The sequence below is a fragment of the Platichthys flesus genome, chromosome 15 (assembly GCF_949316205.1).
Source record: "Platichthys flesus chromosome 15, fPlaFle2.1, whole genome shotgun sequence".
In the NCBI taxonomy this organism is placed as follows: Eukaryota; Metazoa; Chordata; class Actinopteri; order Pleuronectiformes; family Pleuronectidae; genus Platichthys; species Platichthys flesus.
This window is the reverse complement of record NC_084959.1, coordinates 15408998-15436942: the sequence shown is the minus strand read 5'-3', so window position 1 is coordinate 15436942 and position 27945 is coordinate 15408998. Positions and strand designations below refer to the sequence as shown.

The window sequence follows — 27945 nt, the reverse complement described above, 5'->3', positions numbered from 1 at the left end:
AAATCCATCCACAGGCTAGTAAAGGCATCTGAGAAAGTCAAAGGGGGGTGTCATTTTTCAAGTAATGTTACATTCTGTTTTCAACTTGACAATACAAATGTGATTAACACATGAGAACTGCTTCACATTCTTACAGACGGTACCTTTAAGTCACACGCTGGCTGCACTTGTGGGACTGAAAAGACTCTGACTCTCTGTTTAGTTTCCCTCTTCCCCTCTCTGAATTGTCCTTTTAACTCAGCCTCTTTGCAGAGAGGGAGCTCATTTCAATCTGAAAGCTAACATCTGTGGAGGCAATGCAAGCTCCAAATGAGTGGATTTAATCCCGTGCAACAAGGCTAGAGCGCAGGAAGTGTTCACGCGGGGAGCAGGGAGAGAGCACGCGAGCAGAAAAAGAAAGAGAGAAGAGCGAGTAGGGAAAGAGTGAAAAGGTGACAAAAAAAAGAAGAAGAGAGAAATGATTTTTATGACCTCCGCTCATAACTTTCCATTTGCAAAAGCACCAATGTTAGCTCATCCAGGAGAAAAGAGGACAGAAGAAGGAGAGGACAGAAGAGAGGCTTTAACAGAAGTTTATTCATGCAGTGAAGCAGCTGAGGTACTGGAGAGGGCTTCAAAGCAGAGGATGGCGCCACGTCCTGCATGGCCTTCTCCTCTGGCTAGGCTTTCTGTATTTGGCCTTTGAGTAAGGGTCTGATCAATCCCCCAGTATGCTGCCAGGCTCTGGACCCCCCCATTACCGAGAGGCAGCCCTTTGAACAAACCCTGCCAGGGGTCACTCTCCCTAAGCTTAATCATCTTAAAGGTCAGACACAACAAGGAGCATGGAAGACAGTTCTGTCCCTGGCAGTAGGCCCGCAGCTGACCAAGAAGAGCATCTGTGGGCAGGACAGCTTGCAAACTGGGCTGCCATTGACAGAGATGTGGCCAAGACAACTGGTAATTTCCATCCAAAACTTTCATCACACAACTTGACAGGAATTAGAGAAAAATATAATGCAAATTGGAGCGTCATGTCAACTACCGCTATGCAATGATCCTAAGAGGGCACAAAGCCTTTAAGAAAGCCTGTGGCCTGTACAAACAAATTAAGTCCAGAGGAAGAAATAAAAAAAGATGGAAACTCCCTGTATAGGCTACTGACTGTCACTCTACACATTTCAACAGCACTACAATGACACTTGCATACTGCTTCTCAGAAATACGTTTCAGATTCACTAATTGACTTTGAGGATTTTAATAAGCTGTTCTCTCTTGATGTTGAGCTCATGTAGAAAAAAAAAAAAAAAAACTATGACAAACTCAAGTAACACTTCCTTCCTTCACAGCAAAAGCCTTGACGAGGAAGTGAGGGATTATGCTCCCTGAACCGCCGGTTAGAAATGGAGGAACAGTTGAATACAACCGCAATCTAAAAAGGCAGAGAGAGCAGATCAGACAAAGGGGGAGGCCTCTTTGAAATATGTTGTGGAAAACACATTTATAAAGCAGGGGAAATTACAAATAAAGGCCTGTCTCCTCTAATAATAGCCTGTTTTTCGCTGCAGCAGAGCTAAATCAGCCACCGTTTGAACATTTATGATACACAATTAAAAGGCGGACCAGTCACTGCTTGGTTACTCTGGTGCATTACAGCTTTTAACTGTGGATTCGCACCTATATTAAATGTTGCACAAATAATACAGACGCTGAGTGAAATTCAAATGAGAAGGGGCGGATGCATATCTGGTCCTGTCATGATTTATGCCAAAAAAAATGTGGTCTCTCAAAAGTATTTTCCAATGGGGATTTTTGTGCAAATTCAAAATTGTTGAAAAAAGGATTTAGTACAATTTAAGACACATGGACAGAATTGCATATAGAGAGGACAAACTAATGGACCTGACTGGACTAGTTTCAACATTTACCACTGTGCAGCCACACACATCATGCACTTGTAAAAAAATACCTTTAAACACACACTTGTAAGATAGCATATGAAGAAGGCAAGCGAAGCTGCAACGAAGTGGGTGAAATCACCCGACTCTTCATCTGGACCCACAGCTGCACCTTTTCACTGGAGGCTGTTTGCTGGAAATGACAGCTTTTCAATTTGATGAAATGCCCGTGCACACCTGATGTCTGCCACTTAGCTCAGAGATCAGGTGTGCGCATTTAACAATTTTAAAGCCAAGAAGTGGTTCCCTTGAAAAAAATGAAATACGTCTAAACTTGTGGTATTTCTTGCAAAAGTAGCATATCTTAGCCAACCAAATTTGAGGAATCGTGGAGTGTCCTTGTTTATGTATTAAAAAATTATTTTGGTCAGTGGACTGTGTGGGGGAAAATACTTTAATATTTATCCAATAGGGACCAAATATTCAACATAACTTTCTCTATGCAAGAGCATTTAGAGAATAAAGCTAATTTCAATGGGAATTTTTTAATTATACATTATATGTCACTTCATTCAAAGTAGAGCAATGGTAATCTTGGAAGGTTTACAAACTACGTACATTTATTGGAATAGTAAAAAAACGTCCATAGCTTCACTTTGACAGTCAAATATATATATCTACCCATATGGATAATCATCACGTAAAAGAGACGTATATGAACCATAAAGGTCCTGCAGACTGGCACAGAATATTCTTCAGTTTTTCCTGCTCATTAGACTTCTGATAAGTTGACATGTGGATACATGCTGGGAATTACATGGGTTCACAAACTACTTACACTAATTAGAAACCTCACTGCATATGTTAGAGCAACATGTGCAAAAGAAGCAAGCAGGGTGGTTGGTGAGGTGTCAGTCACACATAGTGTGGTCTGGAGGCACAATCAGGCAATATAGCTAAAAACTAAAAGCCTGTGTCAACCCTGAGTGGGTTTCACACAGCAGGAGAAACGCATACGTAACAGAAATCATAACTGCTCCTAGTAAAAACAATATCAATGGTATATGTGCAATCTATTTATCCCTGCCTTTACACTGTATACTAGTTTAATTACGTTCATATTTTTCTATAAATATATTTTTTTAATATTCCTTACACTCGTATTGCATGTTACTTATTACTTGCTGATAGTTTTTTTTACTCTTCCTGCTGTAATACTTACAAATTATGTAAGTGTACAATGCCTGGACATGGGGCAGCTAATTGTAATGTAGCCATTATTAATCAATGTTATTAATTTCATTGAGTGAAAATGTCTTAAACAGCACTGTTTATAGCCATAAACACTTGTATGTTATGTATATGTGCAGACTATATGTCACTATATGGATGTTATAACTAAACTAGACATAGAATAAAGACTTATATGAACCTGGTCCCACTTTAAAACAGCGTTTCTAGTTTAATTTGATTTTATTACTTGATACGTTTTACTTTATTGCCATCATGGACAAATTGTTTAGTCAATTGCTAAATAAATGTTTATCCTCAAAGCAGTCCAATAGTTCAATATTTTGTTTGAATGGAGCCACTTCCACATGTAGGTTGTACACAACCTAAGAATGTGTGCAGGGAGATGGCAGCTTAGCACTGATATAAGAAAAAAAGGTGAACAACTAATGAAAATATTGCCACTTCCTGCACGATGTGTCATCATAAAAATACATACTTTCAGCAGTCTAAAATGCCATAAAATTCTCTGTTTTATCAGCTGCCAAGGATGAAAATCTATTGGCAGAGTTCAGCGTGAGCTTTGACAAGTTTGGCCATCTAGAAGAGATGTGTGGTGATTATCTGGATAGGGCTACTCTGTCTGTCTAGCTGTCCCAATAAAGCCCTGATGCCAGAGTGTTCGCCTCTGGCTCCCTGGTCGGAAATTGCCTCTAAAACTGTTTTTAGTAACTGCTGCTACACAGTAGTCACATTAGACAACTTCTAGCACATAATTTAGTCCATAAACTACTTAAAGCGTCATTTTAAAGACGCAGTTTTTTATTTTTTCCCATTTTCAAGTAAGACGGAAACTTCAATGGTCTCGGTGTGGATGGTGGTAGCATGTGTTTGTGTTTCTCAGTGTCTGTAGAAGTGTGTGCCTGTGAAACGGGCGTGCATACAAGTGAACGAGACGTCTCGAGATATGTAATATGACATAATGTCTCCCCCGCTCGAACCCCCAGCTGCTCGCCCACATGCCACAGATCCTGCACCATGTCTAAACAGATGCTCTATCAATAATGCTTGCTCCAGTGCCAAACACCTCCCTAGTGGCCAAATTGGGAAGAGGAGAGTGGATGAGAGAGCGGGAAGGAGTGAATGATTGAGTCTGCGTTTGGAGGGAGGGCAAGAGGGAAGGAGAACGGGCAAGGACCCAGAAGCTCAGGCTACTGGGAGACGGATTGGACACGGCAGAAGAAGCCGAAGGAGCAGTGAACCTCGGGATGGAGTGTTCTCCTTGTCCCATCTGCTCCAAAGACGAGCAGGAGAAAGACAATTATGCACTGGCAACTAATATTATGATCCTGGCTTATTGTAAACAGGGATGAAAAGGGGAAACAAATAAGTTATAAGGTAAAACAGTGTAAAAAAGAAAAGGAGGTAGGATGTGTGGCAAACTGCTCACGACCACGGATGTTATGTCCCATATCCTGTGTTTTAGCCTCCAGAGAATCCCAAGTCAAACACCGAGAGGTATCAAGCAGAGAGGACTCACACTCAGTCCTTTAAAACTCAGTCATCCTCGGCAGGTACAACTATCGGATAAAGGGCCATTTTCCCTGTCTATACACTAAACACAGTTCAATGCACGACAGATACACTCCCGGATACACACAGCACACCACACGCAGCTGGGTCCAACAGCCTGAGGACATGGATAGTCCCATTTTCAATGAGTTAACATTATTCTGACTCCATGTGGTGGTCAGCAGTCTTGTGCAGCTGTTCAGTTTCCACCAAGAAAAACAAGCACTGCGTTTTGTTGTTGTTGCATTGATGTTGATACTTTGTTATTTTCATCTTTTGAAAAAAAAAAAAAGAGACTTAAGTTTCAAAAGACTGCAATCAACTTTTTATCAAAAAACTTATTACATTTTTTGCTTTCCAGCACATCTATTCATGTTCATGAAATTAAACTGGTTTTATCGAAAAACAAGAAAGCAATGAAATCCACTTTGTTTGGGTTTGGATACATCTCCCCCAACCAATAACACAAGAGTCTTATCATGAAAGGAGATGGAATGGTAAACAACAGAAATTAATATATATTTTCTTTATTTGCACATAACAGGCAGACAGATGTCCTTTCAGAGTTATGAGAACTTTTGGGGTTGTGCGGCAGGAGAAGACAGGGTCCTGAATGAATTCCTCAGGTATGAAAAATTGCAACATCATTTTGAAAAAAAACATTTTAACATACCCATCAGCCATCTCTCTATGTGTGTGTGTGTACGTGCGTGTTTGCACACCATTACCAAACTGTCCCACATTAGGTGTGTGTATTAGTTCTTGCATGAGCAACAAAACACATCAATGCTCCTTCTGCACCACCCCTGTTGTCATCATCCATCATAATCTAGCCCTGCCTTCCACTAGCTGTCAAAACTGCTCCGGACAATTCACTTAGACGGCGTCAGCTGAACTGTAATATTTTACCAGCCACCATAATGAGGACTGGCCTCCAGACTCACGGAAACAAACACATGGCTCCCTGCCCACGCCCTGCTTGTTGTATCCATGACTTTGCCACAGTCATTCCAATTTTCCTCTTGCTGGAGGCAATACTACTATCCTTGTATGGTCAGCCTCTGCCAGCTGGGAACCCAACCTGTCAGCCCATGCAATATTGTCCTTAGTCTGAGCTCTAACATTATCTGCACCGTTACTGGGAGCTATCCAGAGGAAAGAATAATCCCTCTGTGGGTATCTCGAGTAGCTCTCATCAGATTTCAGGTAACATGGAGTCCAAGATGCCAGCGTTCGATGCAGGCAAGTTGCTTTTGGGCTGTAACTGATATTTTAATTTTTGATTAAAGGTAAGGGTTGGTAATTTGTTTCTGACACACAAAAACCTCTTTGAAATCCTCGAAAAACAATCAATAAATACGTTTGTCTGGGATAAAAAGAAATAAAGAAAAACAATCTGGTGTCTGTGCGACAGAAATTAACATGAGTAATCATTTCATTTGGAGTGAATGCAGTAATTCGCTTGCATCCCTGTCTGTCCCTGATCTCACTGCGGAGTCTTCACTAACTGGAGAGACATAGTCCACTGAAGCAGAGACGATAGCCAGAAGTTGGCGAATGAGTCGCTGAAAAGTCGGCTTCTAGCAGTCGTCAGGAAGTGTATGTTCATGTGTTTGGGGCGTTGGTTTGATGAGAAGGCTGATGGGAGGGTACAGGATGTATTGGTTGCATTTGTATTTGTATTGCAGCATGCTCTCGCTAGCTCTTCCAGGATTACCAACCTTATCTTTAAATGCAGTCATATTCAATTTGCAGTGAAATAAAAGAAGCAAAATCAGCTTATCCACATTTTGTACACTTTGACTCAAGTCATGCTTAACCCTGAATAACTTATTATTATTTATAACTGCTATATCTGCTTTGGTAGATAACCAAGTTCCTCCATAAACGTGTATGTGGGAGTGTTGGTGTGTGTGTGTGTGTGTGTTTGTGTCCTCAGTTAAGTGCCACCATCAACAGCATTACCTTGGAGGACAAAAGAGGGCACAGAGACACACCGAGCCACACACGTTCAAGACAGAAACAGAAAATAGATGGAGTGGCGACACACACTATTTTAATTATCCTCTTGTCTAACCTGCCCTCCAATTACAAATAGGGATGTATAATAATCCATCTATTGATGCATGAAAGACAGGACAATAACACAGGGGCTGAACATGAGCAGGATAAGAGGTGGCTTGAAAAATGAGCTCAGAGAGACTCACACTGATGTAAAGCTAACTCAAATAAATGGAATACCTCTGTTTCAATTCACCGAGAACCACAGTCATTCCATAACAGTTTACTTTCACTGTGGTTTCGACTGTGATGAAGTTGAGAGACAGTGTTTATAGCCATCAGAGACTTCGAGATAGAGGACATGATTACATTTATGATAGTGCAGTTAAACAATAAAGACACTGCAGTGTCTGCTGTGTTCCATCAGGGGATAGCCATAATGGATATGCTCTGGCTAATTTATGCCGGCTAATTTGTCTACATTTGGTAAATCTTTTTAAGATTGATTTTTCTCAGCAAATACAAACTCAGCTCAACATTAAGTAAACAGGGCTGCGAGGGTGAGCTTTTATATTTTCCTACTAAGAATTCATTGTCTTTCCAAAGACAGTACAACAGTGTCATTTTAGACAGATTTCATGTGAGAGAAATGACAATTTGTCTTCCTCTCACTGATGAGAACACTACCAGATGATTTTGTGCTTTATTTGAGGAACAGATATGAAGGATGCTCATATACAAACATTAAAAAAGCCACACTCGAAAACAACCTCGGCCTGCTGAAGAAAGAAAGACAAGTAAATAGCCACTTAGGGGATTTTGGGCTGTGCTCTGCACGTCTAGGTTTTTGGAGGACTGCAACACTTTTGTAATTGTGTCTGGGATACTTCTCTAGTCACATGTCATGCTGCTTGTCTGTGCCAATCACATCCTCTGTACATACAACACCATGGCGTTACAACAGCAAAGTACAGAATGGAAGTATCCCCTCATGAGTGGGAGACGGATCTAGCAACATGTCATATCCACTTATCTCCAGAGGCACTGGGGACAACTCCTGTTCCCCCAGCCGTCCACTCTTTTGTTCCTGGCTCTTACCAGTTTGCCTGCAGGTCTCCAGTACCTGCTGCATGTTTATGAGTCCATTTAAATCATCAAATACAATCTCAATAAACGGTCCTTTTGTGCGACACAGCAAAGGATGACCGCGGGAGTCTGAATATATCCTCATAAGTTGGTCTGTTGCTTGTTATGTGGCACTCGCACATGGAATCAGTATCTGCAGTGATACTGACCTTATCTAGCATATCAGGTTTTGGCAGTGAAATGACTGTTTGACATTGAATATAGTTTCTTTGTCAATGTCGTCATAAACTTTAAGGTTTCCGCTATTTGATACATTGACTCACATTCATGTTTGGCATCACAGAAAACTCCGGCCTCATGTAAAGTTACATGAGGCCGTGCTCTCGGAGAGAGCATTGCTCTGCCTGGACTATATGCTCGATCTCACTATGTCAAAGCAGTGTTTCCCTGTAATTCTCCAGACTCTGGAGGCCCACTTTATTCAAATATTTCCCAGCATCACTCTTTCTGACTGTGTACCTATCACTCACAATCTGTTGTGTGTGACAGTGACGTTCGTGCTCGCACAACCCTGCTACCGCCATGGATTAAAGGAATTCTGTGGAAGAAGCTGCAGAGAGAGGGAAACGGAAATCCTGGATCCTCCCATTTATTTGGATATGCACCAACCTTTTTCTGAGTTCTCTCCTGACCCATACTGCATCCTTCTACCTCCTTTCTCTCCCTTCCATCGATCCAGTATTTTTGTGTAATCCGGCTAACAGATAGACAAACTGACAAACAGTGTTGGAGGTAGCGAGACCACAATGTGAAGTTTACAGAAAATATGTTTCGGAGACAAGGAATTTACTTGCGTATGATCTGTACTTAGTATCGACATGTGCCCTGAGCTGAGTTATTAGATTTGACAGTGGAAAAGGAAAAGTTGGACCGATGCATTTCTCCTCACAACCTTCCCTATCCTTAACTGACTCTTTCCTCTTTAACCTCACATTAACACCTTTGTGTAGTCAAACAGCCTCTGACTGCAGATATTATACCAGCACAAAGACTCAGTGATTATATTTAATGATCGTCTCTCAACTGTTTAAATATTCCCGTCTTGAAGTGATCTGCGCCGCCCGCCCCCAAATCGGAATACAAAGCAACGCGGAGATGGATAAATGTTTGGGGCAGGGGAAGGCAGTGCAGGACTTAGTGGTCCTTCTCCATGCCTGCAGGCGGTAAAGCAAGCTGCATGGCGGCCCTGTCTCCCAAGACAAGTTAATAAGATGGAGCAGTCCCCCGGGGCAACAGCCGGCGAGCATCATCACTTTGAAGGCAGCGAGAAAAGCTGAGACATACTAGGAAAGAACTCTCAAAAAGAAGCTATTAATTACCCCCTCTTACTCGCCACTGCTGCAGAAAAAAGTTAATTTGACAAATCCAAAGACAGGGATTGTTTCGGAATAAGGGATTTTCCCTCCCACTTGGTTCGACAAATCTTCTGCAATTCTTTTTTTTGTGTGCTACTCTACTATACTGTACTTCTCAATTTGTGTATTTTTTTTTCTCCACTCTGCCCCCCTTTCTTCCTTTTCACACATGTGTGACGTTCTCCACAGCGCAAACCACAAGGAGACGTGGGGCAACGCAGCGCATATCTGTACATATGAACTGCCCCCAAGACCCCTTCCACAGACATGTGGTGTGATGAATAACTCATGCAGCTCAAAAACCAAGGGGAGAGAAGTTCCTCTCCGGAGGGCCCACGTTCACTTAGTGCAGCTCGACTCAGACACAAGTATCTCCCTGCCATCTAAATGAGCCACACGCGGCTGAGCTAAAGCAAGTAAGAGCAGAACTGTCACCTCGCCGGAGACTCATTGATCATTACACAATTTGTTCCCTTTTATTACAGCCATTGCAATTAAAAATAATTGAGAAGTGGGGTGGGCAGGTGGTCCCGTCAACAATTTTTTTCACCAATTAGCACTACAATAATATTGCCTGGGATATTGCAGATGATATTATTAGCATTTTGATGGAACACAAGTGCCTGCATGCCTGAACGCCAGAGAGCGGTTCGCTAGTGGAATCTTCGTTACGGAGATCCACTGGGGAAGAGTCACTTCTGGTTTGACAAAAACCAGCACAGGCGAGGCGTTGCATCGTGGCGGTTGCATATACTGTTGTTGTAGAGCCGGAAGTGCGTGTGGAGCAGGATTAGGCTATGAGACGTAACTGTTGGATTTACCTTACATATCAGATACATTAAGCTTGAAAAATTAATCCCTGCTCGGGTTTGTTATCTCAGTCGGTCACATTTCAACATTTACAAAAAATCTGCAGTGGATCAAAGGTCCCGTTAACGTTCTACATTTTGCCGACACGTTTCTGATAAATAAATGTTAACATCTGGGGCGAGGCCTGTGTGTTCTCATCTAACCAGCTCGTCTGGTGTCAGAGGCCTAACAAATTGGTTCTCCAACCACCAGGGAGAATGTGTGCAGAATGTGACGGTTCAGCCCGCACAGAGGAATCGGAATCAAATTTGAAGCGTTGAATTTTTTGTGATACATCCTAACAATTTTCTCCAAAGCATCCAAGACAGATCCGAGCGTCTGTCTGTGACAAGGATTATCTTACAAATACCAGAGGGGGAAGATAACTGACAGTTCTGAGTTAAAATGCCTTATTTTTGTTTCTGTGCTTGCAAAGGGAATACAGATGCATGTTTGAATTCGTGACCAGTGGTATCTAAACTAGAAGTAGTTTTCAAACAGGAACCATGAACTTCTCCTGCCATCACCCAGAGGAGCTGGATGTGTGAACGCATATGTCTGAATCACTCCAACCAGACATTAAACTGACTGTGCCCTGCCGGCTCCAAAGCATAAAGTCATGTAATGTCCTTTTGAGCCCATTTGTGAACGGAGCGAGTCATTGTCCGGAGAATTTGCAGCGAGCGAGTGGGAGTGCTGATGATATTTCGAGCACACTCTAATCATGCCCAGCCCCTCGCCCAAACCAAACGGAGTGTTTCCAGTAGATGAGACCATATCTACCACGGACGATCTCTGACTGTGTACGGCATGTGTGAAAGGGACACAAACTGTGTCTAGGGACATTAGGTTAAGACACTTCAATATATAGTTTGTGTTGTCAAATAAGTCAAAACCATTTCTGCGTTTGGATCCAAACTGCGGTGGTCTTTCTCGTGCTGCCTCCTTTTGTCGGTCAACTACTTCATTCTAATTGGATTTGGGAGATTTGACACTTATATTCTGCCTCAAACTGGTTAAAATACCATGGACATATAAAATAACAAAAAAAGATGGTTGTAGATAAATGGTTGCATTGACGACGCTGTCCAGTATGGAAATTTCCAACCGTAAATTGTCTTTTTAGACCTTTGTTACAAAAAAAAACCCTCAGTATGCCACAAACAGACAGGCACGCACACACCACTGTATGTCATGTTGGCTCATATTTGGCCAGTCATTTAGTGCATTCTCCTGATTACCTCGCCTAACATTCATGGCATTTCGGGAATTGCGATGAAATAACTGCGAGCGTGAGAGAGGGGAATAGACAGACAGGTGGAGTGAGAGGGGGGAAAATGAGAGAAATGGAGCGCAGGAGTGTCAGAGACAAAGACAGAGAGACGGACCTAGAGAGGGAGACGGAGACAGAGAGATCAGAGAGCTGAGGACAGGAGAACAGCGCACGATAAATGAATTCCCCAGAGAAAAAGGAGGGACACGGAGAAATTACAGAACAAAAGGAGAAGACAGAAATGACATTTCTTAAGGGACTGCTGTGTGGCATTTGTAGAGGGAAAAATGAAATGTGAGGACCAGGGAGACATGGGAGGCGGGAGAGGGCATGGGGAGAATGGAATGAGTAAGAGCAAGAAACAAAAGAGAAAGTGGGTGAGAGGTAAGACTAATTTATGAGAAATGAGGCAGGAGTCGGCGAGGCTGGCTGCTGCATGTCTTGATGGATTGGGTGGGGGTGGAGGCGGGGGTGGGTCTGGGTTTTACAGGCTGGTGGAACGGAGAAGAAACCTGTGATATGGATCCTTCGAGGTGGCATTTCCAAAAAAAGTGAACTCTCCAGAAATGGAAGATGAATACATAAACCCCCCCCCCCAAAAAAAGAGCACTTCTCTTTTCTCTGGGAGGAGAATCTCCCCCGGCAGGTAGACAGAGCAGAGAGAGGCGAAGGTGAGAAAAAAGACTGGGTAGGAAACAAAGAGAGAGAAGCGGGGCGGGGGGGGGGGGGGAATGAGCAAAAGACAACAAATGTGTGAAGTGACAGAGGCGAGAAAGAGCGGGAGAGGGAAAAGATGACGGAGATAAAGTGAGATGAGAGACAGCTGCGTAAGATGCAACCGCTCTTCAACTGTGGCAGTTTGGGGGGGGGGGGGGGGACGTGCACGTGTGGCTCAGTGTGTGTGTGTGTGTGTGCGTGCGTGTAAACCCTCAGAGTGCACGCAGCTTTATAATAAAGTTCACAAAAGCGTGAAAGGTGGGATTGATGATAAGGCAGCTGCTCATTTGTAGTGCATAAGGAGTTGGTCCCCGCGTGCTCCAAGTACACAAGCACACGGAGGCACAATCGCTCACACACAGGCAGACGGCAAAAAAGCTGCCACCGGAGGTATCGAGAACCACTCCGGGCCTGCAAATGATTCAAGGCTCTCCTCGGGACAGGATCTCCTCCCAAAGGCTTGCTGACAGAGAAGCGACGTGAACGTCCTCTTTCAAAACAGACGCAGCGTCTGCGTTGGCCCTCGTCTAACAGCCCTCCTCGTGCTGTATCGAAGCCGGGACACACGCGGCCGTGTGAAGTGCCATCAATGTACACGGCCGACGCACAACTTCTCCTCCGTGTCCTCTTCATGTCTCTCTTTCTATCTTTCTTTCTTTCTCACACACACACACACACACACGCAGGCACAACTTTGAGCGGAACAGAGAGGAGGACCGGAGAAGGGCTGGCAGCGGCGATGAAAGACAGTGATGAAGGTGCGGCGGTAAAGACCACTGTAGACGTCCTCTATCCACTGATGGAGGGAGCACATCACACGGACACACGCGGCCTTTTAAGTTCACTCTCTTTCAGCGTGAGCCCGATATAAATACGAGCCAAAATCAAACATTTAAGCGACCACGTGGCGCCTACATGAATGGACACACGCAAACAAACACATAGCAGTGCTGTCTCTTCCTCTCTCTCTCTCTCTCTCTCTCTCTCTCTTTGCAGTCACGCTGCCAACTCCATGGGGGATTAACCCAAGCAACTGGACACAAGGCTTATTAATCATATCATCATCCCGCACGCGTTGCTTCGTCCCATCCTGAACTACTGATGGGCTGCCATGTCAAGGATCCCTTACAGCTGTGTTTTTATGTGCTATTGAAAAGCTGTGTTAGCCCCCCCCCCCCAAAAAGCCTAATGATGTCAGGTGTCGTCCACGACCCCTGTAATTTCGCACATTTCTGATTTATCGCACACCATTATGCATTTGGCCCGTGTGTATCCAGCGAAATGCGGTGTTTGCTTGTCGCTGTAAAAATGTGTGTGTCGTGGACAAAGTCACATAAACAGGGTGACTGGCTGAGGGGTTTGTTATCTGTGGGCCTCCGCAGCGGTGCAAGGCACAGAATTCAGACCATGAACCCCAGAGGAAGCCACCCATTTTATATGGCACTATACTCCACACATCTGCAGAGACACACACACACACACACACATAACCTGCATAAATAAAAGACACACAGCTCACCTGCACAGAAGTGCACCGTTAAACACACAAAGACCGACTTGGAACCTGTCAAGTGCAAACAAACCGATGACAAGACGACAACAGATGGATCCACTGAGGAGAGACGAGCCACGCATTCAACTCAATTAGCAACGTGCTGCTGCATGACGCCGATGGGATATGGAATCTTACCATGACTGGCAACCTGTCAATCGAGCAACAGAGCCACGGAACAAGCATCATGCAAGATGCAATGAATTAAATTTAATAAACCGATAAATTAATTAATTTATGAATAAATGGTAAAAAAAAAAAAAGAAAACGCGGAGTGGCAGCTCTGCATCAAAAAACAGGGCATAATGTGACCAGGGAGCCTAAATATCCCCAGGGCGCGCACACACACAAAGAAGAGAACTGGCAGCGGGGAAAGAAGAGGAGGAGGAGGCAGTGAGGAGAGACGGAGAAGAGAGAGGAGAAAGAACAATGGCTGCTTCCCTCTTCCCCTCTTGCTCTCACTCGCTACCTGTGCGAACACTCGCAAGCTCTGTTCATACATTATCCTGCCATGGGACCTAATGAGCCAGGCATCTCCACCCTGACACTTACGCTTGGCTAGGCAACCCTTATTACAGTGGGAGGCATACTCACTCACTTACTTACACACACACACACACACACACACACACAGACGCGCACACAAGCACACACACACACAGAGAGACACAACTGACCACCCCAACTCACATCCTCATAGTCTTGTCAGAAGAAAACCTCATGTTGGGGTTTACGTGTGTTTGTGCGTCAGTTTTGGACGCGTCAAGTTCTTAGTTCTTACAAATACATGAAGCGGCGTGAAGCCTGCTGGTGGAATATGGGGAGAGACACCCCGTGCCCCTTCTGAGCCGGTTATTACCGAAGCTTCATTGTTCATGACGGCAGACAAAATTGCTCTTTTAGCTGCTTTTTATACAACCAATACACACACACACACACACACACACACACACACACACACACACACACACACACACACAAACAAGTCTATCTTGTCTGGCAACATACCAGTCATTGCCAGGATGTACCCTGCAGAGCTATGATTGTTTTGGCTGCTTCTGTATAAAAAGCCCCTCCACTTCAAAAAGAGCCTCCTACAACTGGTTAAGTGGGAAAACCAGCAGGAATGTGGGAGGCCAATCAACCGCAAGTAGGGGCAACACGGCAAAAGTCGGTCAAACGCACATCAAACGTCACAACAGCGTGTGTGTGTGTGTGTGTGGGGGGGGGGGGAATTGATAAAAGGATGACATAAGATACTCGGTTTGACCCTCAAAGCGCAGAGAAAGAAGAACAAAAAGAAATTGTAAGGAAACCAGAGATTGCTCTTTTTTTTCTTTTTTTTTTTTTACTTTAATGTAAGATTAGATGCCTGGACTGGAGGTGATGTAATCTAATTCAGCTTGCAATCTCTCTGGGAGAAGTGATTGCTGTGGCTCAGCGGCTGATTGTGATTTCCAGCCGTGTGGTGTGTTCTGACCACCATCGCACCGAGACCCACACGGGGACAGGGAAAGAAACGCTCACTTCAAAGCAGCGGCACTGAGACTTGTGAGTGCCGTCCTCTGCCGTCCTCTTCCGCGACTTGATAGCTTACACTACAGTTCTTTTTTTTTAAGCTATTCCTCAGTAGGATACGATCACATTGAAATGCAAAGACAAACCTTTCAACAAAAACGTCCCACCGCGGTGTTTTCCTAAAGAGGAGCGGGGGAGCTTTCTATTATTTCAGTGAAACAACAGTTTCTTCCTGAAAATATGATCAGTTTAACGTAAGTGAATCTCCGATAGATATGTATAAACTCTCCATCATAACACAGAGTACTGAAAAATATGAAATGATATTTCTCCTTATCAGTATCACAAACAGTTGACTCATCCAGGTCCAGGTTTAAAACTTGAAAATGTATATGTGCTGTAAATTAGTCGATAAAGTATAAACAAATCAACTTTTGATTGCTTGTGTCCATTCTCAACCTGCCTGTTTTGAATGGCCTTTTTTATTCCAGGCCTGTGGTAATGGAGGTCTTGTAAATCAATTATTTGTCGTGAAGTTATTAGTCTTACAGAGTTTTGTACTTCCTTGTGTACCTCCCTGCTAGCTGGCTAAATCCTCAACATGCAATACCATAATATTAGCCCCCATGTTACTGCTGTAATGCAGTTGTTGCCCATGTCCAACAACTCCACAACTTTGTAATAAACGCAAGATGAGATCATTTTTTGCACAAAAAATATACATTTAATTCTATCTAGCTTGATGACAGAGAAGCAATGTAAACCGAAGCCTTCAGTGTTACTAGTCATAACACATTGTTGTGTTGCTGCGTGTGCGTCAACAGATTATTCATCCATTGCACACAATTACATGTGAGTGGTTGCTATACTCATCTGTATGCAAGTCAGCCATTGAGTGCATTAAGATTACTGTCACTGCCTTTTTATTCATTTGTATGTATGCATGTTGATCATGGGGTCGATTGCATGTACTCAAATGCAATACAGAAGATAGACTGAGTGAGTGTTTTAACAATAAGGTGTTAATAATGATAACACTAAAATTTGACTAACCGCAATTGTGACTTTGTGATGCAGTGAAACTTAAAGTAAATTCATCCATTAACTGTGAGCTAACTCTTTTACGCCATAGACTTTAAAGGACAATGACTTCTTTTATTGTTTACCTGATGAGTAATATCCAATAAAAAAACGCATCTAAAAAACTTTTACAATCCATAAAAGCAGTAGTCTATAAAACCTTAGATCCTTCAACAAAATGAGGTGCCATTCAGAAGAGGACGACAGTGGGGAGTGCAGATGTTTGTGCAGCGCATCCGTGGGTGTGATGACTATCACAAACATACCCGTGTGTGATCGCCGTGTTAAAAAAAAAAAAATGTGGCAAAGACAAGAAGCAACGAATTTTACCAACACCGCACAGCAGACACTGAGCTAATTCCCTCATGTGCTGCGCTCAGCTGTAAGACGCCTGGGTAGGCACCAATCAGGCTGTAAATACAGGGGACAATGCGGAGGAAAGCTACCACTTCCCCTGTCTGTCTCTGTTACAGTCTCATGCACATTAGATGGAACATTGCAGTTATATGGACACGCTGCTGCACCTTTTTTTTTTTTTTCTCCTTTTCCTGACTTTGCCATTTATATATTATATATCTATTTACTATCAAGATTAAACTGAGCTTGGCCGCGTAAAATGCAATTTCAAGAAAAGGATCCATGTGTGTCCCTCACAAACAATATGTGTGTCTGTGAGTGGGTCCGTGTGGATGAGTACACCAGGTCACAGTGGCTGCAGTCTTACAGGAGGTTTAACCTTGGTAAATCCACTATTAGGTGTTCAGAGGATGATGATGTGAGCAGTAGGGCCTCCCCGATGGTTTCACTCTCTATGAGCATCCAGCAGGTCACAAATAGAGAAGCTATGGGGGTATTACAAGGTCGGGGGTTGGCTAACTCTCAATGTGATGACAATTCCAAGCTGGCATTTTCATTTCCTGAAGAGACTGATTCCCCATGGCAGCTGAGACTGGTTCAAATAAGTTTGCTTTTAAGACATAGGATTTGTAACGCAAACGTGCAGCGTGGACAAGAAAACTGTCACGTCCGCTGTGTATCTGAGCAAGAATAAGACTAAATGTGGGTTTCCAATGCATACAAAATTAGAACCCTCTCCCTTTTTTGACAAACGTGCCGCCGCAAATCGCCACATTTTTTGTCCCTTTAATTTTGTCCTTCAAATGTCTTCAGAGGTGCGGCCGTGCAGCCAAGCAGCGGGAGCAGCTGATGTTTTTAATGGCACACGGTTTGTCTCCTGGTGGTGAGATAAACATGGGGAAGAGATTAAAACCCCAGGCTTTCTTCCACAATCTCCTGCCTTCATCCTCCTTCCCCTTGCAGTGGACACACAGGGCCGGCACAGCAGACTCTAATTCAAAACCAAACTCATCCGGTCCACGAGGCATACGCCGACCCCGAAAAACACACATTGACTGTACGGCTACATTGGTAGAGGGGCAGATGTGGACAAATGGGCAGGAGAACACAGACAGGTGACAAGGAGACGAGGCTTCAGCACCGTTTAATCATCCACCTGTCAAATGTGTCTCATCTGGCCTATTGCAGAATACTAGCAAGACTGTGCACAGCCCCCGCTGTAATGCCGGTATTGATTTTGAGACGAGTCTGTTGGGTCGCTAATGTCAAGATGTGGACCACAGCAAACACCCTGAAGAGGAGGAAGCAGGGCAACAAGGCCAGGCTCTCTGCTTTCTTGCTATGCCGCCCCCCCCCCAGCCACCACCGAGGCACAGGTCGGCTCACCGAGGAGCTGATGAGCTCGAGCAGAGTGGCTAAACACATCATTTCCTTTGTCGCTGTCATTAGGCCAAGGTGAGGGGCCCTCGGGTGGAGGCAGCCCCAGAGTGTATGATTAGCTCTGCCATTTAAATGACATTCACACTAATCGCTGAGATCCGGTCTGTCAAGGTGAGAGGATACAACGAGGGATCCGTCAGCTCGGAGGGCTGAAGCAATGCAAGGAAACGTGCAGGAATATCTGATTCCACTTGGTTGCGAACGCCGTGTCAATCAGTTAAGCCGGGCATCGCGGATGATTGTTTTGTTCTGGGTCTGCCCTGCTGTACAGTAGTGACAGAGCGAAGAGGAGCTGCGATCTGTACATGCGACAGCTCCCGTGGAACATACAGGGACTCTGGGTTGTTTGAGGAGGGATTGGCATGGACATTGACATATTTACCACAGAAGAAGATCTGGTCCTCTGGTAAAACCCGCCTGTGCCAAGGCAATGTATTCAAGCTCCGGTTTTATTCTAGGGTAGAATCGGCACCGGTCATTTGCTTGCACATCTATTTGGACGAGAATTTAAAGGATCGGTTATTTTTCCTTCCCCTGGTGGAAATTCATGTCTGAAGCCATCTTTAAAACTCAAATGACCCTGCTCTCCCTCTAGCCTGAACAAAAGAAGGCATTATCAAACCTCACTCTCAGCAGTGCTAGATCCATTTGGTAAACAGCCTGTGTCCTACAGTAGTAATCAGAGGGTATTTTTGAGGGATTTGCAGGCTGGCCAGGAGGCATCCGCTGGAGTGATCTCTAATTGCTAAAAGCGGAGGCCTAGACTGCCTGGCGCTCTTTTGAAGCCATCGGCAGCAGCTTCCAGCCCGAGAAGCCAGCAGGGGGAAGCTTCCTACTGGGCCACTCTCCTTTTTCTTTATTTCCTCCTCTCTCCCGCCCTCACCATGCCTTCATTCTCGTTTTCCTGCTTTTCCTTGTGCTCGGTCCACCTTCTTTTCCATTCTCCTTGTTTTCCCTTCCTATTTCTTCTCGAGCTGTACTCGTTCCCGTTTCCCCACCTTTCCTTCTCAGTCAATGAGCCAGCAATCACTTTGCGGACAGACATCCTCTGCTCAGCCGGCCATGTTCAATCCCTTGCACCGGTGGCTGATGAGGCATTGTGGTGACGTCAAACACCGCAGCTTTTCAGGGAGCAACAGTTAAACCTGTGGAGGTGCAGCGCTGCTTCCCAGGTTACAGGACTCATACTGGCAGTCTTTGTATAAAATAATGAATGTAATATGCCAAAGAGATGAAAGATAATGAGGCCAATTATTTTTTTCTTCTCGCCCAGTGAGGCGGAAGAGGCAAATTTATGTCAAATAGTTGGTGTATAATGACACCTAATACCACTCAAGCCTTTGTTTCAGTAGGAGCTTGTGCATCCTGGGGTAAAGACTTTTGCTCTCTAAGGCATAGTTTTCAAATTGTGACAAACACACACACACACACACACTAAAAAACGACACAACAACTATGCAATCTGATTTTGTTAGTCTTTTTGAAAGTGTGGTATATTTGTACGCTTGGGCATACACTGACAAAAAAATAAATAAATAAATAAATAAATAAAAAGGGAGCATCCGCACACACACCGTCTCACAGAGACACAACCAGTTTTTGGGTTGTTTGGAAAGCAGCTCGCTCAGTGTGACATTGCCTCCTCAGTGCCAATTCTACACTGGGAGCTGCACTTGCTGGCTTTGCTGCCAATCCAGGTAAAGAGATTACAGACACACACAATGCAGCCTTCTGTTCGTCTGCCAAGAAGAAAACCAGCCCTTTAAGCCCGCAGGAAAAAACAAAAAAAGGCCCATACACAAATTCACACAGCCTTGGCCCCGTCCTTGCACACAACCACGATTCCCCCTTCTTCTCCAGGAACACAGCTTCTAGTGTGTGCCTCTCTCACACACAGCCGCCTGGTGACTCTCACAATTCAGCCTCCATCTCTTCATCCCGGTCCCCAACACTGTTGCGCATTACTATTACTTGCGTCATTCAAATGAAGAAGGAGTTTGCCTTACAATCAGTCACACAGTCATTATGATGCTACCCTAATGGGCGCTGTCTGGTTAAAAAGCTAATGTTAAACAATATGAAAGAAAGTTACACCAGGATTGCATCATGCTCCTTAATGTTGTCATTACAAAGGTGAGAGAGAAACCGGTCTATGGCCCAAAATAGATATGGATGCCACCCTCTATTTCTTTTTAACTCACCGTAATTAACTGAGAACTTGTTGAAAAGTAAGACCTTGATGGAAACTGCGGGGCTGACACAGGTTCTTAGGAGCAGAGACTTTTGCAGAGGATGAATCAAACAATCACTGTGCTGTGCGGTTTTGACCCAATTAAAGAGCTACTTATGATTGTAAGAGAGTGATTTAGCATTGGGATTGCAATGTGTTAATTTGCATAGCATGCACTTATCTTTTTTGATTCATGTGGATTAGGCATGATGCTGAGAAGCTGCTTGTGTTACAATCAAATCAGATGAAGAGGAAGGTCTATTCTTTATAATAAACGTGTCTTATAGAAAGGCTCCTGCGTGGATTAAGTGCATGGAATGATGCCACAGAGATGTGTTCATGAAGAGAGCGGTGATGAGGGAGGGCTAATTATTGTGTGGCACTTTCTTAAAGGATGCGTCTCGCTAGCAAGACAAAGCATTCGTCAATCATCAACTGTGCTTTTACTTATTAAATTAAACGCTGATTCTTGGGTTGAAAACGATACTCGCCACTGTGCCACTCGTTCATCACACAGTCCCCTAGGAGATGCCAGTTTTATGACCTCAGCAACAAGCTCCTTGGCACCACCAATTGTGCTTGACAGTAAAAATCACATTTTAGATCATGGATCATATGTCAGCTTGCAGGACGGGGGTAGGCTGTGGCTGACAGAATGATTTTGACTCAGGGCTATTTCAAACGCTTTTATTTCCCACCCGTGCAGCTCGTCCTGTCATCTGACGGGGACACGTGAAGTCATGTGGAGGCTGTTGGGAATGACGACTGGTACGTGGCGTCTGTGCTCGCGGCCCCCGTCCCAGGGCAAAGCCAGTGTGTTTGGAGCGCACACATGCACATAATGCAATCTGGACCTCCCACACCGCTGAATAAACCATCCAGAAATAACAAGAATAATCACAAATTACTCGGTGAGATATTCGGAAATGTACAGATTCCCGTTCTCCCCTCCGTCAACAAAATGAGTATCAGGTGAAGAATAGAATTTTGAAAGGAGGGCGGAGTGATGGGGACACTGCAGTAGAACGTGGAACAATGGGCGCCCTCTGGCATCAACCTCTGGACAGCCCAAGCTGCTCACCAATGAAACTGAAGTCACCCACAATGAACTGCTGCAGTGGGAAGGGAGGCTTTAGAGAGTTCAATTTCCAACACAATTGGCCGTATTCTACTCCTTTAAATGCCAAGGAGATGGTGTGCAGCGTGCGCCTTTGTGAGGAGCTTTGCTTACAGCGGGTGTCCTCTAGCAGGAGAGACAGAGGGAAAGACGGGAGGAAACGGAGTGATGACGAGGACGGGCAGGGTGCAGGAGAATGGTGTGGGACAGAAATAGTGCAACTGTGTAGAAAGAAAAGGAGGAAAGAATAAGACTGAGTGACCGGCAGAGATAGAGTCAAGAAAAAAAGGAAAATTCGCAGAGAGAAAACGAGAAGGGTAGAGAGTGTCTCCTCTGGCTGTCGTTTCGCCAGCCTCACGGGGACCGTCTGAAGGACAATGCTGCTGCTAGTCGAGTGTGACGTTTGTCCTCCATCCAATTCACCACAGCCCCAAAGAAAACACACTCACAATCAGGCAGTGATCATGAATCTCATATACGACAAACAACCAGAAAATACAAAGCATTAGAGCCTTATACCATCCGGCTTCTATTTAAAATAAAAAAAAGCTCGATAGGGAAAATAAAAAGAGGCGCCGAGATAACATTAAAGTGAGGTGATGGTGAGGTCATCGCGTGAGTCACAGCAGGCCTAGTAAGAGATCACCTTTAACTGCTGTGATCTAACAGCCAGTTACGCACATCACCCTAACATACTGTGAGTGTGCAGTCTCCACATTGTGTTTAATTAGATTACAGCACAAGAATTATTTTTACAACCTCACAAACGCTCGAGAAATAAATATAGATGTGTTTACTGATTGCAGGGACATTTGCTTCCTGTCTCCTTATTTTTTTTGTCTCTGCAAAAGCACGACAAATGTCATGCAGACGTTTTAAGGTCCAGAGGCAGAGCAGGTTTAAAAGGAAGATGCAGTGCACCTACATGTGTACGCTCGACGTCACATGTTTTATTAAAGTGCGTCTGCGTTGCTGTTAAAACCTTCAAGACACAATGTACGACAAGACAGTCTCCATGCGCCACATGGCAAAGCATGAGAGTCACAAAGTGAGCTGTTATTTGGCGGACTTATAATTATGGAAGAAGAAAAAAAAGGCAGCGTGGTTTGAGAAGAATTTGCAATGTGTGACATTTGAATTGTTAAATAAAGGATGTGTCATTTCTATTGCGGGGCAGCAGGGAGAAAATGGGGATTATTTTTTCATGAATCAATCTGTAAGATAAAAATGAACACAGGTGGAAAATTGATTTGGACTGTGGGCTGCCAGATGCCCATCACTGGACCGGTGGGGGAGTGGTAAAGCGGGGCCCAGGCACGGGTTTCTCTTATCATCTATTCAGCGTCCTTTCATTTTTGGTCACGGGGCAGCTGAGCCATTAATATTACACTATCGCCCCAATGGCTCCGATGAATTATTCAAATCGTCTTATGGGACTGTAATATTTGATGCAATTCATCTGGAAGACCTGTTGCATTTTTAAGATTAGAGCATCACATGCGTATCTACCGTCTCAAATTACCGTCGGACCAAATTCTGAAATGCTAGTTAGAAGAAGTCGAAAGTGCAGCAGGAGCTGCACCTGCCACCTGCCTCGGTGTCACACTCGATATAAATACGCCCGCTGTCATCAGAAAAATTGCCGCGGAGGCTGTTTCTCCATCATTGTCTTCATTTGAAGGGCATTTTGCTGCCCAGAGGCAAACGCCTAACACACTCCCCGAGCGCGGCGCCCATCCCCGTCCACAGAGGGCTGGCAGTGCAGCAGACAGAGGAGAGAGACAAGCCAGAAATAAGAGGGAAAGAGAGAGAGAGAGAGAGAGAGAGAGGGAGGGAGAGACGGATGGGGACGAGAGAGAAAGAGCCTCCGTCTCAAAGCACACACTCACACTGGGTTCTGTCACTACAGATCAAAATCCCCTCAAAGCCATAGATCACTTCCAGTATAGTTCACATGTTCCACACTTAGAAACTGTTTACCAGACTCAAAGAGTTTGTCGGCGCCGCATTCACACATGCAGAGCACGCACAGAGACACAGATACAGTAGAGAAGAGAGCGTTTGCCCATAAAACAGACGCCACAGCTTTCAATGCACGCCAACTGCACTTAAACATTTATACACACGGAGCGGATGAGTCGCTCGGTGCCGATGAAATGTTTACATTCATGTGGCAAAACAGCGCTCAGCCCAGTTCAGTGAGACGCTGCGATGCCAGCTCTGCCTACAAGGGAGCTGACTAACGTGACAAACGGAGAAGTGTCTGCTCCTTTTTCTCGTGGAAACACCTGTCAGCGCCTGTCGACTGCTCTCGCACACGGTGATGCATGGACACGTACACAGCCGGGGACAGCCTGTCTCCTGAAAGTTCCTTCAACGCACCTATGTGAGGATTCATAGCCGGTAACAGCCACGGCAAAGGGGCTCAGGATAAGTGACAGGGCCTATATGTGCTTACTGGCGGTTGTGTCTGGCTGGTTAAGTCTGGCCTGAAAGCACCGCCGCCGTGGCCTTAAATACGCAACGCCGCATTGTGGTGCAGCGGGGGGGACCTGTCTTTGGAAAGTCCTCTGCTTGAGAGAGAAACGTCCCCTCATCTGAGATAAGGAGCCGATGAGGGAGAGAGATAAAGTCTGTGCTTCTCCTGGGCCTTATCTGATGCTGTTATCTGACTGCACAGCACCCAGCATCACACAATCTTTACACCCTTTAAGCACCTCTCTGAAACACTCACACCAGCATCATCTCAGACACACACACACACACACAAGCACGCGCGCACAAACACACACACACACACACACACACCGTCTAACGCTCAAACATTCTAAACACCATACCAGCTTATTGATTACTTTGACACGCTCCTATTGTTGAACAGATGGCACACCTAATATCATGTGAAATGGAACTGTTCTATGTTATCTCATGGGGAAAGGACGCAGAATGACTATTTTCGCACCTTTTCAGAAAAAGACAAAAATGGAGAGACACGAGAACACAAGCCGTGTTACTTACCTCTATGTCTGTTGGTAGTCTTGTCGAACATAAGCATGGCGTCGTCAACCTGGAAGACACAAGAGGAGGTGTGACATTAAATATTTGAATGATACAGGGCTTTAAGCAATCTCATTGCATGGAGTGAAATGTGTCGAAGAAGGGCAGGAAATTAATATTAATGATAAGCAAAGGGGGGGGGGGGAAAGGAGAATTGTGTCGACAGCCTGTTTATTGTGATGAACACTGATGTCCGGTCTTGGGGAAAGTGACAGATCGAAACAATCCCCTAAGCGAGCGTGAGAACAGAGGGATCCTTCCTCATCTCGCAGCCGCACCGGCAGCAGCTTCTCCCATAATATCATCCCTCATCATGTCCGATAATGCCACACACAGACAGACAGCGTTTCTTCTTCACCTATCCCAGAAAAACAGATCTCCCACACTCACTCTGCTCCCTATAACTTTGAAGAAATGCTCATTTAAACTGTGATTTTGTCTTGGGAGAATAATAAGACAAAAAGGACAGAGGGATATCGAGAGTAGCAGCAGCAGCAGACAGAAACAAAGAGGGAACACTCTGCACCATTTTCTCCCTGGTTATGGTCTCTAGGTAAGCGTAACGGCGTACCGAGGAGGCTCGGTGCCGTGCGGGGGGAAAAGATGTGCACACAAGCATGCGCCGGTGTTTTTTCATAGGAGGGTGACAAAGCTTCAGGAGGCGATAGGAAGAGACAAGAATAGGGGTCTCACTCAAGCTGAACTGTCTGATTGGATAAAGAGAAGTGCCTGGCAGCCAGGCAGACTAGTACTGGCACACTGTTCCTGCCACCCTCCTGCCACACATTTGGCACACGAGACGTTGGCACAGCTTGTAGGGCCCAGTTACTCATTGCACGGCTTGCAGGCCACATGCAGCACACTTTATTTGCACTTCCCTAAAAATACTTAAAAAATTGCCAAATATTGCCAGTAACAGTCATCTGGAGTTGAGGTAACGCGCATACACAGTATATGGATTTAACTGGTAGTTCCACTGGTGGACAAGAATGTCCAGCTGGATTAAAATAGTAGCTGGGAAGCAGGAAGGACGGGCTCCCCAACAATGTGTCTGCCATATACTTAAAGTAACAATGGTACAAAACTGCATTTCATTTTTTTTTTTCCCTAACTACAGCATTTATATAAACAGCTCATTGTCATTTAAAGTTTAAGTTAGTGGTGAAAGCTTATACAGCATTTAGCACTGTCGCCCCACAGCAAGAGGTTGAATCCCGGTTTGACCAGGATCTTTCTTTTGCGTGTTCTCACTGTGTTTGCATGGGTTTTCTCCAGATAATGCGGCTCCCTTCAATATACTGTCAACCTGTCCCGGTTGCACCCTGCCTCTCACCCACTATCATCAAAGATTGGCTACAGCTCCCCGTGAGACCCTCAAAAGGTTGAGCCGTATATATAATGGATGGATGGATGGATTCCTGCAGTGTTTGTGGTTCAGGAGGTTATTAGAAGTCAAATAATCTGCCAGAGTCCCCCAGCAGCGAGAGAATATAGGTTTAGGTGATCAAAACCAGGGAAAAATCTGAATCAGGTGAAGCAGTTTAAGTTTAAAACTATCCTTGTTTCTCCGATGCTCTATTTGGCTGAAACTGGTCGTCTGCCAGGGCTCAGCTTGTTTCTCAAATAACTAAGGATCAAGACATTTGTTGACTATTGAGCATTCATCAACCTAAAGGTTAACGTTTTCATGTTGCAAGTTTAGAATGAGACGGTGACTTGACTTGAAGGGTAAGAAAACCGATGATGTGAATGTGTGGGAAACTCTCACTTGTGCTCACAGAGAGTATTGTCACTCAGTACACAGAACTAAGCTCCTGATGTGGGTGGGGAATAAGGGCCTACAGGTGGAAGGATGTTAATAATACCACCTTATTACAAAGAGTTTGCTCCGAATGTGTGCAACAGTGAGCAGAATGTGTCACGTGTGAGTTAGCAGTGCAAAATACGTTGTGTTTAACTAGTCGGGTTTGCTCCATCAATTGTCCTGAATAAACAATTAAACTAAAGCTTCCCTCACTCACGTCTTCTCAGAGTAAAGCAGGAGGTCTATATGAGGTTCAAAAGTAATCTTTTGAAGAAAAGACATAAATTAACTGTCAAGTGTGAGAATAAATTCATCACCTTGCAATTTACTAATGAAGTTGTTAATTTTCCTAAATTCCTACATTTTGATGCAGCAGACAAGTTTGCTTTGTCACAGACTAAAAATGTGATGCCTGCACGGTGGAAAAACATATAAAAGTGGTGAACAAATAAACAGCTGCCAAGCAATACCACCCGCAGCAACAGTTTTATAAAAAAGACATTTATATTGTCCCGTAACCTCACCCCTATCTCATGCCCCGGAATCTAATGAAAATCGCATTAAAGTGGCAAAGAAGTAGAATAACTGGGATTTGTCGTGCAGGGGGATGTGATTTCATTGCAGGAGGATGAAGAACACGGAGACACTTTTGGATGGAAGGTTCCTCCACTGTCACATTCAGTACCTAGCCAGATAATTATACTGTCCTGGAATTAAATGAAATAGAGAAAACTTTCTTTCAAATCTTTTTTTTTTTTTCTTTTTTCTTCACTGGCTGAGAACACAAGGAACAATTTATAACATCTCCACATTTGACAGCGTGAACAGCTTCACTGGAGAGCAAAGATGGGACGGCGTGTTTACCAACTATGGTAAACATTTAGTTAGACAAGGATGGTCAACAGCTCGTGGTCATTTGCACGGGAGGCAGAAACGTATTGCATTTGACTTCTGTCATCTAATATCAATAATATTGATACAACAGTCTGTCGTGCACAAATCAGCACGAAGTGTAGATCGAATCACTGGCAGAGATGTTTGCTTGTTTTCTTCAAGACTTGAGAGGTGGCGCAACCTTCTAACACAAACTGTGATGACAACTGTTATGATGTAAGTCACCATTTAGCTTAAGTTTAATATGAGATGTGGTGTTGAGTTGACGCTCATTAAAATACAAAATAATACTGTCAATTACCTGCCAGAACATAACACTGTTAAAGATTTATGTACTAATATGTAATGAGTTTGTTTTGTTAGGTTGCTCAACCAAAATCACTTCATTGAAACTCCTGACGTGGGGGTTTTGTATCAACCACTGTGCTCTTGTCTTCTGTTTATTGGTCAGTTGGGTTATGTGACCACGCATATGATGCTAGTGAACAGAAAAGTAAATGTGAGTGCAAAACCATAATCGTGAGAGAGCATTTCCACATTGCGAATAGGGTTGGGTATCGTTTGAATCGGATCAATTCCTATTCCGATTCTGCTTATCGATACCCCATTACGATTCCAAAATATAAAAAAAAAAGGTCAAATGTTTATAAAAATAGATTTATTGGACTGGACCAATCAACCGATATGCTTCATGTTACACAAAGACAACTGTGGAAACGCCTTGTGGTAGACAGGCAACATTATAAAAGAAAACCCAAACTAATCATCTCAGAACCTTATCAGACATTCTCAATGTCTTTATCCCAACTGTGCAAATTAGTAGTAACCGAGACAGATGCAAAGTTTAATCTTGTTGCCTGGAAAATACTGGTGTTT

The 27945-nt window shown here is 44.2% G+C and overlaps 1 protein-coding gene across 9 annotated transcripts in view; it reads right to left on the bottom strand.

Moving 5' to 3' along the window:
* Positions 1-27945, bottom strand: part of msi2b (musashi RNA-binding protein 2b) — a 241950-nt gene that overhangs the window by 81668 nt on the left and 132337 nt on the right. For all 9 annotated transcript variants that reach the window (XM_062407101.1, XM_062407100.1, XM_062407099.1 and 6 more), the window contains one exon: positions 24333-24381. In XM_062407101.1, coding sequence (XP_062263085.1) covers positions 24333-24381 — 49 coding nt within the window. The remainder of the gene's footprint in view (positions 1-24332; positions 24382-27945) is intronic.